This window comes from Entelurus aequoreus, linkage group LG08, assembly GCF_033978785.1.
Source record: "Entelurus aequoreus isolate RoL-2023_Sb linkage group LG08, RoL_Eaeq_v1.1, whole genome shotgun sequence".
Classification (NCBI taxonomy): Eukaryota; Metazoa; Chordata; class Actinopteri; order Syngnathiformes; family Syngnathidae; genus Entelurus; species Entelurus aequoreus.
This window is the reverse complement of record NC_084738.1, coordinates 28,670,094-28,686,780: the sequence shown is the minus strand read 5'-3', so window position 1 is coordinate 28,686,780 and position 16,687 is coordinate 28,670,094. Positions and strand designations below refer to the sequence as shown.

Genomic DNA, 16,687 nt, shown 5'->3' with positions numbered 1-16,687 from the left:
AATGGAAGTCTAATACTTTTTTATGTCACGTTTACAGCTTGTCAGTTAATTAACAACTTTGACACGTACAGGCTCTATTTTCATTCACGCACTTCCACGCTTGAGTGCATTAGGGTGTTTACACTGCGAAGTACTGTACAGGCAAAATGCCAGATGTTGCACTTAACAAATGTGTGCAACAATGGAAACTAAACCAAGCTTAATCAGCGCCATGGAGGGGCAAGACTAACTCGAGTGGTTGCAATTCAAAATTAAAAAGGCAAGAAGTAATAGAGAAAACAGATATACACTGTGATCATCATTTCCAGTAAGTGCGCAACGACTAATTGATTTGGGCGAGCACTACACAATTCCTGCCGACAAGAACCAAGTACACAGTGCACATAGTATACACACTGTATTCAAGTGTAAGTATGTTAAGTGTGCTAATTGAGACACAGGGACATCTTCGGTGGTGGATATGGGATTATGTCCCCCGTGTGCCGCCTCAGCGTGTGGACGATGACAGCCAAAGCGGCTCATAAAAACACGACTGTGCTAATCCTGTTATTCCCCCCTTCCCTCCCAAACTCTAAGCTCTTTCATCCTCTGTGTTGACTGTATGTGCTGTCCAACCATGTCCGCCTGATAACTGCTATCAGTTTAATACAAAAAGTGTGAGAATGTGACCTGTTAGTTCACAGCAGAGCTTGTTTGTGCTGCTGCCAACCTTTGTGTGAGGCCGTCTCTTTGTTAGCGTATTATTGCACGGTGCCTTTTGTCAATCTGCGTTTCCATCAACTCCACCTACACACAAACTTCACGTCACTGTTTGACGTCGACGCTGAGATGATGACTGGCTGAACAGTTTGGCTGTGCGTCCTGTTTACCATTTGCTCACATTTCCCTGTGGATCTGTTGACAGCCTAACTGGTCGCCACGGCGATACAGTAGGCGCTAGACACGCATACAATGAGAACTTTGCAAGCAAGTTGGTTTGAGGGAAAACTCATTATCTTGTCGTAACCAGCCCGGCAGATGAGAAGGATTTTGGGGTGCTGTTGCCATGCAACAGGTCAGTCATCCTTAACTCTAGAGAAGAGCAGGTCAGGACTCAACAAACACAGAATACAAATATTGCACCAGGTGGGAAATTATGGGGGCAAATAATTTATTTTCCTAATTTGATTGAGCTTTTTGTTTGTTAAAGCTATACAGAGGCCAACTCAGACCTAACCTTCACTGCTGAATGCGGAGGTGAAGAGAAGGTTCCAATTATCCAGTTGTATGGAGATATTTCATTTGACACCCAATTCGTCATGGTAACCATTGAAACCGACAGAGGACACTTATCTCTGATGCAGTCAAATACTGTAGAACAGTAAATGTCTAACACAAGGGTCTGTAACCTTTACCATCAAAATAGCCCTTTTTCCCACTCTTGCTGCAAAACATAACAGTCTATAAACTTTTAAAAGTTTGAATCTCTTTAGTTTTACAGGTAAAGCAATCGGTACATGCAAAATAAAACTTTTTCCTTACAATTTTTTTTGGCACGATTGTTATGGTTAGGTACCCTTAAGCATCCATCCATCCATCCATTTTCTACCGCTTATTCCCTTCAGGGTCGCGGGGGGCGCTGGAGCCTATCTCAGCTACAATCGGGCGGAAGGCGGGGTACACCCTGGACAAGTCGCCACCTCATCGCAGGGCCAATACAGATAGACAGACAACATTCACACTCACATTCACACACTAGGGCCAATTTAGTGTTGCCAATCAACCTATCCCCAGGTGCATGTCTTTAAGCAGTGCTTTTCAAATATGCTCTGTCACGCCCCCCTAGGAAGAAAAAAATATTTTGCGCCCCTGCCACTCCACCGTGATTAAAAATAGTATAATTTGACTATAGAATTGTTATAACTATACCTCTGCATAAGGTTATAAGCTTATTAACATTAAAAGGAAATAACACACCGGTCTTTCCTCGTCTCCCACCGTGGTTGCCGTACCAGTATATCCTGGTACGGCAAAAAAAGCATAATACCCCACCCACCCCATCGCGCCCGGGCCATTATTTGAAAAGAACTGCCCGAAGGGTTGCATATTCAATAAGCTTCTCACCGCACACAGGTTTCCCTCCCTTTTCCTTGACTTCCTTGTGTCTCAGGACTCAGCCTGTACACATTGATAACCCCACAGACAATCATAAAACTAAAAAATGATAATTTTCCTCACCCTGTTCAGAAGGACACCACCACAAGGAGGCTGAAGAGCCACATGCGGTTCCAGAGCCAAACACAAACCAATCCAGGAAAACAATGATGTAACGATAAACGGTATGAATGATAAAAGCGGCAAAATCCCTGACGGTTACTTAAATTACTGTTTTAAATTGAAATAAATAAAAAAAACGTGACTGATAACAACACTTCAATAAACTCACAGACTATACTGTTTTAAATTGAAATAAATAAAAAAAACGTGACTGATAACAACACTTCAATAAACTCACAGACTGACTGGCACCATGTTAACATGAATCCAAGAGACATGTCTTTCCCTATTAGGAAACGACATACCCCACTCTAAATGTATATAAACATAGCTGCCTGAGCAACCAAGATATTCAATTGTGCAGCACATTTGCCTACAAGATGTGCTCTCTTAGGACAGTGATCCCTCTATACTCAGAGGAAAACAAGACAGAGGTGTTTTTCCAGTGCGTTCATAGAACACCGAACAGAGAAGGACACCGCCAGAAAAAAAAAAAAAAAAGATTTTATTTGTTACGCAGTTTTCATTTAAATACATTTTAAAAGTGCACCAGTAAAAACAATATTCAAAACAATAAAAGCTTGGTCATTAAAACAGATAAAATACTAAGACTAAAACAGTGTCAGTATCAGTCAAGCATAAGAAACACAAACACTTCAAATTGTGTGTCTGTTTATTTTAGTTATTAAAAAAATTACTTGGTCAAACGATTTCAGTGTGTCTATCAGTACTTTTTGAACACATTAAACAATACCGCGATCATAATGATAACCGGGATATCATTTTTTAAAAAATATTTATGTCCCTGCAAGAAACACTAAATAAATAATAAAGACTGACAAATTGAAATAATCTACTCCTACAGTCAGCCATCATAAAAGTGCTTTGAGTAACCATTTAACATGCCTAATCGGGATGCACAGTTAAAAAAGAACAAAAATCTCAAGAGTCAGAGCCCATTTCTAAATGATTTTTAAAATGTTAGTTAAGGAACTGCATCACAAACAAACACTGACATTTTAATTTGGAACTTCCACTGTGAAAAAAGAACAAAAATCTCACAGTCGGAGCCCTAATCTAAATTATTTTAAACATGTTACTGATGGAATGCATCACAAACACTGCCATTTTAATTAAGGATGTTAATATGACGGACGACACTCGCTCCTGTCTCCCAGTCAGTGTCAAAATAGTAGAAATGATAGCAATTAAAATTATAAAAATAAAACTGATTTCCTTCAATTGAAAGCACTGAACATGAGAAAAAAGATGAATTGTCCTTAAGAAAATGTGATTCACATTGTTTCCAGAATGCTTACAAGTGTAATTTAAGTCACGACAGTGTAAGAAACCTCCGGAAAAATATGACGAACAGTTTGCATAAAGACAAAGGTGCAATGTGTGTTTAAGGGGGGCATTTCTCTTCATAATAATAAAAAAAGAGCATATTTTATTACCCATGTTGACTTATTGTTGCTTGGGCATATTTTACTGAGCAAACAGGACCCTTTGTTGTCTTGTCCATTCCTGGTGGCACCACAAAAATAAAGTAAAACACTGCTGAGCTAAAGTCTTCGGCGATGTGCTGTCACGCACAACGGTGGGTTTCATTCATCCATCCATTTTCTACCGCTTGTCCCTTTTGGGGTCGCGGGGGGTGCTGGAGCCTATCTCAGTTGCATTCGGCAGGGTACACCCTGGACAAGTCGCCACCTCATCGCAGGGCCAACACAGATAGACAGACAACATTCACACTCACATTCACACACTAGGGTTTTTGCGTACCTCAATATATTTGTTCAATTTTAGAGACATAATTTGTTTCCAAGTTGAGTTAGAACTTTGTGATTCCACTGTACAACAACAGCCTAACAGGAGAGATGAATGGGGCCCTTTGACAACATCCCTTTGTGGGTGGACTAATCAATTAGCAATGGCTGGACAGATTGTTCCTCAGCAGTCTGATTTGATGGCAACATGCTTCAACTCAACTGGAAAGGTTGTCCACGCTGTAGCGGGAAGGATTTTAATCAGTAACATCACCTCATTGGGGCTTGTCAAAACAACACACTTTCATGCGTGTGTTGGTGCAGAGCAACTTGCATCATAAGACCTGAATATTCACTAATATTTTGAGTATTTCATATTGGTTCTTACCTTCATAGCAGTCCCTGATGGTGTCAAAGTATACATAGTATTGATCGTTGGTGAAGAAGAGGAGGCTGAGCCAAGAATCGAAGGCATAAATAGGAACAATGAAGAGGATGCGTACAATGTGGCGTTGCTCCCGGGGTGAGCTGTAGTAACGCAGGTGCATGTAGATCTGCAATTGAAGGAGAAAGGCTTTTATTTAATTGTGTATTTTGACTAACACAGGAAAGATTTGATTGAATTCCGATTTAAATCCTAATTATTGCACAGCATTACCTTGACAGCCTTTCTATGCCCTTACCACCTAACCCTAGATCAAGTTTCCATGTGTTTGTGCATGCAGTGCATCACATGATACACCTGCTGAGGGATGCTGCCAAGCAACCTGTGCTTCTCTTTGGACCCAGGTAGATGTTTACCTTATACAGCAGACATGAATTTCATGTGCTCCATACAAATATGACAGTTTTGATTGAAGTTTCACAACGAAATTGAGGCCAAGGTGTCGGACAATTGCTCAAAAAAATCAAATGTAATGGTTTAAAAAAATTGGGACATTTTGCTTACTTTTATGGTTTTATAAAGTAAATAGTTGTTTTGATTAGTAATACATGACACGCAGTTATGTGTAAAGAGTGTGGCTCTCAGTAGGCCTGGGCCTATAGTCAACAAATCAATTCATCGAACGATGAATGAAAATGGAACTTGATAATTCCATGTCTTTGTCTCTGTTTCAAACAGGGTACAAGAGGGTTCACTCTGTGCATCACTCTCAACTACTGAGCGCATTTATTCATGAAACTCCATTCAGAAATGAACGGAGTGAATCCTGTTGAAAGTCATCCACAACCTTTGTCTAGGTGGGAGGAGTTATGGAAATATTTTAGCTTCAAAAGACGAGCCATTCAACATTGTTGAACGAGCAGGTGTGCAAATTGGTTGGAAAGCCCCGGCCAACAAAAAAAACAACAACTTCCAACTACAATGGTAAAAAATAATGAGAAACCAAAGTTTGTTGTGTTTGAAAGGAATACTAACATTATTAATATTATAATATATTATGATTAGCCAAGTGCTTAATTTGGTCTCAAAATAATGTTGACAAAAATACTGTTTTTCCACAATAATTTGTGGGACAATATATCATCCATCAAAATGGATCATTGACTCAGGCTTAGTTACCTGGTGAGAGGTGAGGATAAGGGCGGTCCAGACAAAGAAGCCGGACACAGCCTGTGCTGCAGGGGTCATGAGAAAAGTGGGCTGGTCTTGGCTAAGCAAGGGGAGATCAGGGAGCCAGGAGATGTTGGGCCCCGCTGGAGCTGGCGTGGCTGGGACGCCTGCTGCAGCCGTCAAAGGGGACTCCTCCCCAAGCCGCTCTGACAGCGGCACATCTCGCCTCCACAGCGTCAACATCTGGAAGCAGAGTTAGAAGTTTAGATAGAGATGGCAAACCATCTATGTGGGCGGTCCACGTTCCAAAAATATGCACGTAAGGTTATTTGGAGATTCTAACTTGTACAGAGGCGTTCATGGTTGTTGTGATTGGCTGGCTCCTGCCTAAAGTCACCTGGGATGGGCTTGATAATTAGGACAAGCAATATAGAAAATGGATGAAAGATCATCCAAGTGGCATTAGTGTAAGTAGGTACCCGCTGATGAAAATCTGTACAAGGTAGGCGAGCCAGTGAGTGAATTGACATTCCCCACTAAACCTTATATTAGCAACTATGCAATGACGCAACGCATCAATACCACCACAGGTAAATATCAACCTAAACATTGATCGCACATGTTTAAATTATGTAAAGTCTAATATTAGTCCAAGATAAGAGGATCGAGGGAAGAGCGAGTCACATTTTCAGAACACTTGCTAACATACCTGATTTATCGTCAATATCAAATCAAATCAAATCAACTTTATTTATAAAGCACATTTAAAATTTACCACGGGTGTAGCCAAAGTGCTGTACAATGGGCAGGTTAAAAGATAATACAAGAACCGAGCAAACACAACACAACACAAACAGAACACGATAAAAAATAAATAAATAAAATATAAAAACATAAAAACAGGTTCACAGTAGGTGTATTATGGGGCGCCATTGCAGGATGGATATCACTCACTGTTAAAAGCCATGGAATAAAAGTATGTTTTTAATAGGGTTTGGGGACGGCATGGCGCGGTTGGGAGAGTGGCCGTGGCAGCAACTGAGGGTTCCGGGTTCTACCAATCTAGTCACGTCCGTTGTGTCCTTGAGCAAGACACTTTACCTTGCTCCTGATGGGTCATGGTTAGCTGCCTTGCATGGCAGCTTCCGCCATCAGTATGTGAATGTGTGTGTGAATGGGTGAATGTGGTAATAGTGTCAAAGCGCTTTGAGTACCTTGAAGGTAGAAAAGTATAACCCATTTACCCGTACACTTGAGCAGAAGCTCCAACTATCGTGGGATCACACTCCTCAGCCTTCCCGGTGAGGTCTATTCAGGTGTACTGGAGAGGAGGCTACGCCAGACATTTGAACCTCGGATTCAGGAGTGTGGTTTTCGTACTGGTCGTGGAACTGTGGACCAGCTCCATACTCTCAGCAGGGTCCTCGAGGGTGCATGGGAGGTTGCCCAACCAGTGCATGTGTTTTGTGGACTTGGAGAAGGCATTCGACCGTATCCCTCGGGAAGTCCTGTGGCGAGTGCTCAAGATAGTATGGGGTATCTGATTGCCTGATTGTGGCGGTCCACTCCCAGTATGATCATTGTCAGAGCTTGGTAAGTCCTTTGTTACTGATTCTGTTCATAACATTTATGGACAGAATTTCTAGGCGCAGTCAAGGTATTGAGGGGATACAGTTTGGTGGCTACAGGATTAGGTCTCTGTTTTTTGCAGATGTGGTCCTGCTGGCTTCATCTGGCCAGGATATTCAGCTTTTACTGGATCGATTCGCAATAGAGTATAAAGCGACTAGGATGAAAAACAAGCACCTCCAAGTCAGAGTCCATGGTTCTCGCCCGGGTGGAGTGCCATCTTCGGGTTTGGGGAGGAGATCTTGTCTCATGTGGAGTTGTTCAAAGTACAGTAGGTAAAACTGTATTTTTGCCTCATTCCTGTGAGAATCTTACATGTGACTGAAGCATTAAGGATTGAGACTATCCAAGATTAGCTGAAGTGTGCTCAAACAGCCACCAGAACACCTAGGGGAGGCTATGTCTCCCAGCTGGCCTGGGAACGCCTCTGGATCCCATGGGAGAAGCTAATCAAAGAGGCTGGGAAGAGGGAAATCTGGGTTTCTCTGCTTAGGCTGCTGCCCCCGTGACCCGATTTCGGATAAGCGGAAGAAGATGGATGGATACCGTGCGTGACTGCTCGCCGTCTGTTCGCTGTTGCGAAAAAGGCTAAGTATCGCTCTATCTGTGTGCTTTTAATTGTTCTACAGCTTTCTTTATCACTTCTCAAACATATTTAGTGGTACTATTTAGCTGCTAAGCTAGCGCGGAGAAAGGCAGCGCCGGTCAGAAGGTAAGTAGGAAGCTACTCCCGCAGACCGCGACCACTTCCCTGAGGACAGCAGGAACTTCACTCGGTGACAGAAAACACTGTGAGTAATGGCTTCCTGCGCGTCTTGCACCATACTCACGGAGAGGTTGGCTCTGCTAGAGGGCCGTGTCCGCCAGTTAGAGCTGAGTAATGTCGTAACTTTAGATGTTGCGGACACATCTGCTAGCGTTAGCTGTAGCGAGCTAACTAGCCCAGCTTGTAGCAGTCCTAAGCGGCCTACAAGCTACGGTGTACCGGTTGAGACGCATAATAGATTTAGCTCTTTAGCTAGTCCTACACCCCAGTCTACCGGGCACCACACCTTAGTCATAGGGGACTCCATCACCCGAAACATAAAGCTTAGCAAACCAGCCACAATAAAGTGTATCCCCGGGGCCAGAGCACCTGACATTGAAGCTAATCTTAGGGAGCTAACTCGCAACAGGCCTAGTAAACACGTACGACAGGCTAATCGCACCACTAATTATGCGAATATAGTTGTACACGTTGGCTCCAATGACACTAGAATGAGACAGTCAGAGATTACAAAGAGAAACATAGCCAGGACTTGTGATCTCGCCAGAAAGATGTCCAGGCATAGAGTATTTGTCTCTGGCCCCCTGCCTGCGAGAGGCAATGATGAGAGATATAGCAGATTAGTCTCGCTTAACAAGTGGCTGCCTAGCTTCTGTAGGCAACAGGGACTAACGTTTATTGATAACTGGCCCTCTTTCTGGGGCAAACCAGGCTTGCTGATGAGAGACGGCCTTCACCCTAACCAGGAAGGTGCCATCATCCTGTCTAGAAACATAGACTACTATTTAAGTCTCACTTGACTGACTACACTAGAGCAAGCCCGGTCACAGGCAATTACAATGTCTGTTAGTCCGGGTGAGGAGTCAGTTAAGCTAGAACTAGCCAGCGCCAGGCTGGATAATCCATGTACGCATAGCAATTCTTTTACAATAATACACAATTCACATAATGTTTTTTCTGTTGTGTCTGTGTCAGAGGTGGACATGCATTCTACTGAGGTGGCAAATTATGATATGTCCAGTCTATTGCAGCACCAAGCAAACAATCGGAAAATTACCGTCATATCAATTCCTAGATATGGTCGAAACTATTTAAAGTGCACTACGCATCATAAACGCAACATTATTAATATTGCTACTACGGATAATCTTAACAAAAACTCGTCAAAACAGCCCAATACCTATGATATGGGCTTTTTAATCATAAGATCATTGTCTCCCAAGGCGTTATTAGTTAATGAGGTCATGAGAGACAACAATCTTAACGTCATTGGTCTTAGCAAAACCTGGCTCAAACCAGACGAATTTTTTGCGCTCAATGAGGCATCTCCTCCTAACTATACGAATGCGCATGTTGCCCGTCCTCTTAAAAGGGGAGGGGGTGTCGCACTAATATACAATGAAAATTTCAACCTTGCCCCTAACCTAAATAATAAATATAAATCGTTTGAGGTGCTTACTATGAGGTCTGTCACACCGCTACCTCTCGACCTGGCTGTTATCTACCGCCCCCCTGGGCCCTATTCGGACTTTATCAGTGAATTCTCAGAGTTTGTTGCTGATCTAGTGACGCACGCCGACAATATAATCATAATGGGGGACTTTAATATCCATATGAATACCCCATCGGACCCTCAGTGCGTGGCGCTCCAAACCATAATTGATAGCTGTGGTCTTACACAAATAATACATGAACCCACGCATCGCAACGGTAATACAATAGATCTAGTGCTTGTCAGGGGTGTCACCACCTCCAAAGTTATGATACTTCCATATACTAAAGTAATGTCCGATCTTTACCTTATAAAATTTGAAGTTTTGACTCATTGTCAACAAGCTAATAATAATAATAACAGCTATAGCGGCCGCAACATTAATGCTGCCACAACGATGACTCTTGCTGACCTACTGCCTTCGGTAATGGCACCATTCCCAAATTATGTCGGCTCTATTGATAACCTCACTAACAACTTTGACGATGCCTTGCGCAAAATTATTGATAGTATAGCACCGCTAAAACAAAAAAGGGCCCCTAAAAGGCGCACCCCATGGTTTACAGAAGAAATTAGAGCTCATAAATTATCATGTAGAAAACTGGAACGCAAATGGCGCGCGACTAAACTTGAGGTTTACCATCAAGCATGGAGTGATAGTTTAATAACTTATAAACGCATGCTTACCTTAGCGGCGTGGCGAAGTTGGTAGAGTGGCTGTGCCAGCAATCGGAGTGTTGCTGGTTACTGGGGTTCAATTCCCACCTTCTACCTTCCTAGTCACGTCCGTTGTGTCCTTGGGCAAGACACTTCACCCTTTGCCTCTGATGGCTTCTGGTTAGCGCCTTGCATGGCAGCTCCCGCCATCAGTGTGTGAATGGGTGTGTGAATGGGTAAATGTGGAAATACTGTCAAAGCGCTTTGAGTACCTTGAAGTTGGAAAGCGCTATACAAGTATAACCCATTTATCATTTATTTATTTAAAGCTAAATACTACTCAAATCTCATCCGCCTCAACAAAAACGATCCTAAATTTCTGTTTAGTACAGTAGCAGCGCTAACCCAACAAGGGACTCCTCCCAGTAGCTCCACCCACTCGGCAGATGATTTTATGAATTTCTTTAATAAGAAAATTGAACTCATTAGAAAGGAGATTAAAGACAACGCATCCCAGCTACAACTGGGTTCTATTAACACAAATACGACTGTATATACGACGGACACTGCCCTCCAAAATAGTCTCTCTATTTTTGATGAAATAACAGAGGAATTATTACAGCGTGTAAGTGGGATAAAACAAACAACATGTTTACTTGACCCACTTCCTGGGAAACTTATCAAGGAACTGTTTGTATTATTAGGTCCATCAGTGTTAAATATTATAAACTTATCACTTTCCTCCGGCACTGTTCCCCTAGCATTCAAAAAAGCGGTTATTCATCCTCTGCTCAAAAGACCTAACCTCGATCCTGACCTCATGGTAAACTACCGACCGGTCTCCCACCTTCCGTTTATTTCCAAAATTCTCGAAAAAATTGTTGCACAGCAGCTAAATGAACACTTAGTGACTAACAATCTCTGTGAACCTTTTCAATCCGGTTTCAGGGCAAATCACTCTACGGAGACAGCCCTCGCAAAAATGACTAATGATCTATTGCTAACGATGGATTCTGATGCGTCATCTATGTTGCTGCTTCTTGATCTTAGCGCCGCTTTCGATACCGTCGATCATAATATTTTATTAGAGCGTATCAAAACACGTATTGGTATGTCAGACTTAGCCTTGTCTTGGTTTAACTCTTATCTTACTGACAGGATGCAGTGCGTCTCCCATAACAATGTGACCTCGGACTATGTCAAGGTAACGTGCGGAGTTCCCCAGGGTTCGGTTCTTGGCCCTGCACTCTTTAGTGTTTACATGCTGCCGCTGGGTGACATCATACGCAAGTACGGTGTTAGCTTTCACTGTTATGCTGATGACACTCAACTCTACATACCCCTAAAGCTGACCAACACGCCGGATTGTAGTCAGCTGGAGGCGTGTCTTAATGAAATTAAACAATGGATGTCCGCTAACTTTTTGCAACTCAACGCTAAGAAAACGGAAATGCTGATTATCGGTCCTGCTAGACACCGACATCTATTTAATAATACCACCTTAACATTTGACAACCAAACAATTACACAAGGCGACTCGGTAAAGAATCTGGGTATTATCTTCGACCCAACTCTCTCGTTTGAGTCACACATTAAGAGTGTTACTAAAACGGCCTTCTTTCATCTCCGTAATATCGCTAAAATTCGTTCCATCTTGTCCACTAGCGACGCTGAGATCATTATTCATGCGTTCGTTACGTCTCGTCTCGATTACTGTAACGTATTATTTTCGGGTCTCCCTATGTCTAGCATTAAAAGATTACAGTTGGTACAAAATGCGGCTGCAAGACTCTTGACAAAAAAAAGAAAGTTTGATCATATTACGCTTATACTGGCTCACCTGCACTGGCTTCCTGTGCACCTAAGATGCGACTTTAAGGTTTTACTACTTACGTATAAAATACTACACGGTTTAGCTCCAGCCTATCTCGCCGATTGTATTGTACCATATGTTCCGACAAGAAATCTGCGTTCAAAGAACTCCGGCTTATTAGTGATTCCCAGAGCCAAAAAAAAGTCTGCGAGCTATAGAGCGTTTTCTATTCGGGCTCCAGTACTCTGGAATGCCCTCCCGGTAACAGTTAGAGATGCTACCTCAGTAGAAGCATTTAAGTCCCATCTTAAAACTCATTTGTATAATCTAGCCTTTAAATAGACCCCCCTTTTTTAGACCAGTTGATCTGCCGTTTCTTTTCTTCTCTCCTCTTCTCCCCTGTCCCTTGCGAGGGGGAGTTGCATAGGTCCGGTGGCCATGGATGAAGTGCTGGCTGTCCAGAGTCGGGACCCCGGGTGGACCACTAGCCTGTGCATCGGTTGGGGACATCTCTGCGCTGCTGACCCGTCTCCGCTCGGGATGGTTTCCTGCTGGCGCCGCTGTGGACTGGACTCTCACTGATGTGTTGGATCCACTGTGGACTGGACTTTCACAATGTTATGTCAGACCCACTCGACATCCATTGCTTTCGGTCTCCCCTAGAGGGGGGGGGGGGGGGGGGGGGTTACCCACATATGCGGTCCTCTCCAAGGTTTCTCATAGTCATTCACCGACGTCCCAATGGGGTGAGTTTTTCCTTGCCCGTATTTGGGCTCTGTACCGAGGATGTCGTTGTGGCTTGTGCAGCCCTTTGAGACACTTGTGATTTAGGGCTATATAAATAAACATTGATTGATTGATTGATATAATTCATTCATACCCAATTCCATTACAAGCAATAACATTAATATATGAAATGTCAGCTGCAGTGCCCAGTATTTTTTTCAGTCACACCGGTTGATTTTTTTTTGCTTAAAAGTTACTGAATCGTTTTAGATCATATTGTTCTAAATAAATGTGATCGTCCCTGAATCGCATCAGCAACCAAAAATATAAAATCGAATCGTTACACCCCTTGAAAACAATGGTTATGGCAGCTCGAGTTAGGCATGCTGTAACTCTACTTAGTTTGACCATGGAAGATATTAATTTGAATTACATGATTACCTATCTGAAAAATCTGGACTTTATAGATATAGTATTTTCCTCAATAAAAAACACTTGCTTTCTGACTTTTATAACCTATATGATTATGATGATGTATGATAAAAGTTAGGGTGGTTTGTTTCTCTGATGCTTTTGTGTGGCACAGTGAGGTCATTCTTAAAGGCATCAGCAGATGCACAGATAAAAAGGCAAATAAAGGCAACAACACTGACACATATACATAACATCGGTGACTTTGAAGGGACAAAAGGGACATCTGTGTGTTTAGATAAAAAGCCAAATAGTCAAACAGGACTAACAATGGATGTGTGCCATAAGGTCAGGAGCTGCAACAGATGGGACGAGGGCCAAGAGGGGGTGTAGGAGTGGTGCTTATCAGCATAAAGCCAATGTATTCCAAAGCTAAAACTGAATTACATGTTTGACACGAATATGCGCAATGGTGACGTTTGAATGAGGCGAACCGGTAAAAACGTACCTTTGCTAATGGTTCCAACTTTCAACCCTGGAATAGAGAAAAGTAATATTTATTAGTACTTGTTCTTTGTGTGCAGACATACGTTTTTTAGAGACCAGACTTACCAAAAAAAAGAATCCTTCGACCAGAAATAGCCCGTAAACAGCCTTAATTCCAGCTCAGTGTCGCACTGTCGTCCCCCCGGACATCCATGTTGAGCCCTCGCTGACCCGTTAACCTTTCCTTTCCCCTACCGAAAAAGTCACCTAAGCTACAGTTTCAGTCCGCATGTTAAACAACGCGTACGTTACAGTTTATATGTCTTCTCTTTTATGCCAACGAAAGTTCGTTTTTCCGTTAGTGAAACTGAAAACCCTCACTGTCATTGGCCGAAGCTCTTCTTTCTCTAAACACTTTGGGACAGACAGGGGATTGGAGTCAGACTAGCCACGCCCATTATGGGAGGACCAAACGCCACAGCAAATCACGGCACACATCTTTTAATAACAAGGAAGAAGGCGGAGTTACTCCCACACCAGAGAAAGGATCCTGGGATTTATGGATCTAAGAGCTGTTTCTTTCAAGGAGCCTATATTCATTATTTGTTTTAACTAAGGAAACAATCACTGGTTGCAGTTAAAACACAAGATGTGGATGAGAATAAATCAAATATATCACAATATTACTGTATAGGTGGGAATTATTCTGAAATATTGACTCTATTTTTACTTTTGTTTTTATTGTAAACATTCCATAAATTGGTGCCATATTTCCATGCTTTTGACACTGACATCACTACTTAGAATTTTCTAAAAATAAGACTAAAAAACTTTGTAGCACAAGAGCATTTTAACAATACATTAAAATACACCGATTATATATGTATATATGTGTATTTATGTGTGTGCGTATATATATGTACATACATACACATATGCATATATACATATATACACATGTACATGTACATATATATATATATATATACATATATATATATATATATATATATATATATATATATATACGCACCTATATATACATACACACATACATATACATATATGTATATATATATATATATATATATATATACATATATGTATATATATATATATATATATATATATATATATATACACACACACATATGTATATACATACATACATATGGATATATATATATATATATATATATATATATATATATATATATATATATATATATATATATATATATGTTTATACATACATATGTTTATATACACATATGTATACATATCTACACATGCATATACAAATATATACACATACATATATATACACACTGTATACATATATTCATACATATATACACATGTCTATACATATATACACACACATAATTATATATATATATACAATATATATTTTATTGAACTATGTTATTTATATATGTGGGTTGTATTGAGTGCAACATCCGGGTACTGCAGACACATTGTACAGTACTGCTAAGTGTGAAAGCACTAAAGCATTCAAATTTGTCAGGATCTCAATCCACTTATGTAGTAAAATGTGATCACAAGTCAACATGTGCAGTATTGTTTTTAATGATTTTGAAAGTATACACAAAAGTAGAAACAAAACTTACGCATGGTAAAGAAATGCAGAAGACATCATCATTTATAAGTTCCTTTCTAACCGACTTCATACCCCGGGATTCCTTGCATAAGGGATAAACATGTTAATCTGGTACATTCTGGCAAATAGTTATTGCCATATTTCACTTTATGCAGAAAACAAAACTATACTATATGTACAACATATACATCACTATGATATTTCAATTTACACACTGGGATAAGATGTTATAACATTCAATCTTTTGCACTTTGTGTAGCCTCTCTCTCACAAAAGACAAAATGTTATCAATCTGAAATTTATGGGTAATTCATCTAAGTAATAATCCCTCCTGTATTTTGTATTTTGGTCTGAGAGGCAAAGCAGAAGGATGAACAATTACAATGACAACACAGACAGACATTTTGGACTATTTCTAAGAAACGCCTAAATACACAAATTATACATCTCTGACTGTCACATCGGTTGTTATATTTGAGAAATGAATATGCAGCATATTTAACTCCTTAACATTAGCAATTAGATTGTAGTTTATTACAGCTGTAAACCACGGAAACCTGAAAGTTTGTGCATTTGATATTTTGTTTTGCAAGTTGAGCCTCTGGATGGATGGATCAGTGATTATTGGTAAACATCCATCAGTTACTTCATTGTCACTTTACTTGTCCAAACTGCACCCTACAAACAGCACTGGCCAGTAGTAAAGTTTTAATTTTGGCCCAACTGGTTTCCATCATTGAAGCGTTACTTCCGCTCCGTCTGGTTACCAATCTTCACACATGGGCGCCATTTATACCCCTTTCAAGCGCCTGAAATGCACCATCTTCTTGCTCCTCCACTCACTCATGCCTTCATTCATGCATTTGAAAAGCAAGGAGTAGTTGATTCCCTGCAGCCGCTGGGGGATCATGAAAAAAAACACAAGGAGTACAATAAATATACCTGCTTGGCCATAAGTAATAATTTTATTTGTGTGGACTACATTGGTACCTTAACTTAAGAGTGTCCCGAATTAAGAGTTGAGATAAGAGCTGTCTTATGATTTAAGGTACAAGCAAAAATTGGATTTATAAGCACCATATCATTTTATAGCTAGAGATTGACATGTCTTGGTTTTTCAACCATGTGAAAGAAGAAAGTGACTGCAAAAAGACAGTACTGAGAAGAAGAAAATGATGACATTCGTTGGATTAAAGAAAGAAGTCATCAAAAACATGACCTAGTGTGTCACAAATTTGAGTATATCACTGCTGTTTTGCACCATACTGAAGCAGATTGAGAATAACGCCAGCAAAGAGTGTTAAAATAAGATGACATTTATCCATGAAAATATGGAAAAGCTGCGGATGGTGTGTTTCACAGCAAGCAGCTGGAGGGAGATACCATAGAAGTCAACCCTCCAAATTTACCTGTGGTATCTCCTATCTGTACTTTATTATTACATTACTTCATAAAATGATTGCAGTTGTTTGTTGTACATTATATTGTCTTGTTTTTCTACATAAA

At 40.8% G+C, this 16,687-nt stretch overlaps 2 protein-coding genes across 5 annotated transcripts in view; both read right to left on the bottom strand.

Annotated features, from left to right (window-relative positions):
- tmem184ba (transmembrane protein 184ba) overlaps nt 1–14,001 on the bottom strand; it is a 32,486-nt gene extending 18,485 nt beyond the window's left edge. Inside the window, 4 exon segments of the mRNA XM_062056211.1 lie at nt 4,414–4,579; nt 5,590–5,823; nt 13,583–13,609; nt 13,687–14,001. Coding sequence (XP_061912195.1) covers nt 4,414–4,579; nt 5,590–5,823 — 400 coding nt within the window. The 5' untranslated portion in view covers nt 13,583–13,609; nt 13,687–14,001.
- Nucleotides 14,002–15,132: 1,131 nt separating this feature from the next.
- Nucleotides 15,133–16,687, bottom strand: part of csnk1e (casein kinase 1, epsilon) — a 43,498-nt gene continuing 41,943 nt past the window's right edge. For all 4 annotated transcript variants that reach the window (XM_062056207.1, XM_062056208.1, XM_062056209.1 and 1 more), the window contains one exon: nt 15,133–16,079. The gene's annotated coding sequence lies outside the window, so the exon portion shown is untranslated. The remainder of the gene's footprint in view (nt 16,080–16,687) is intronic.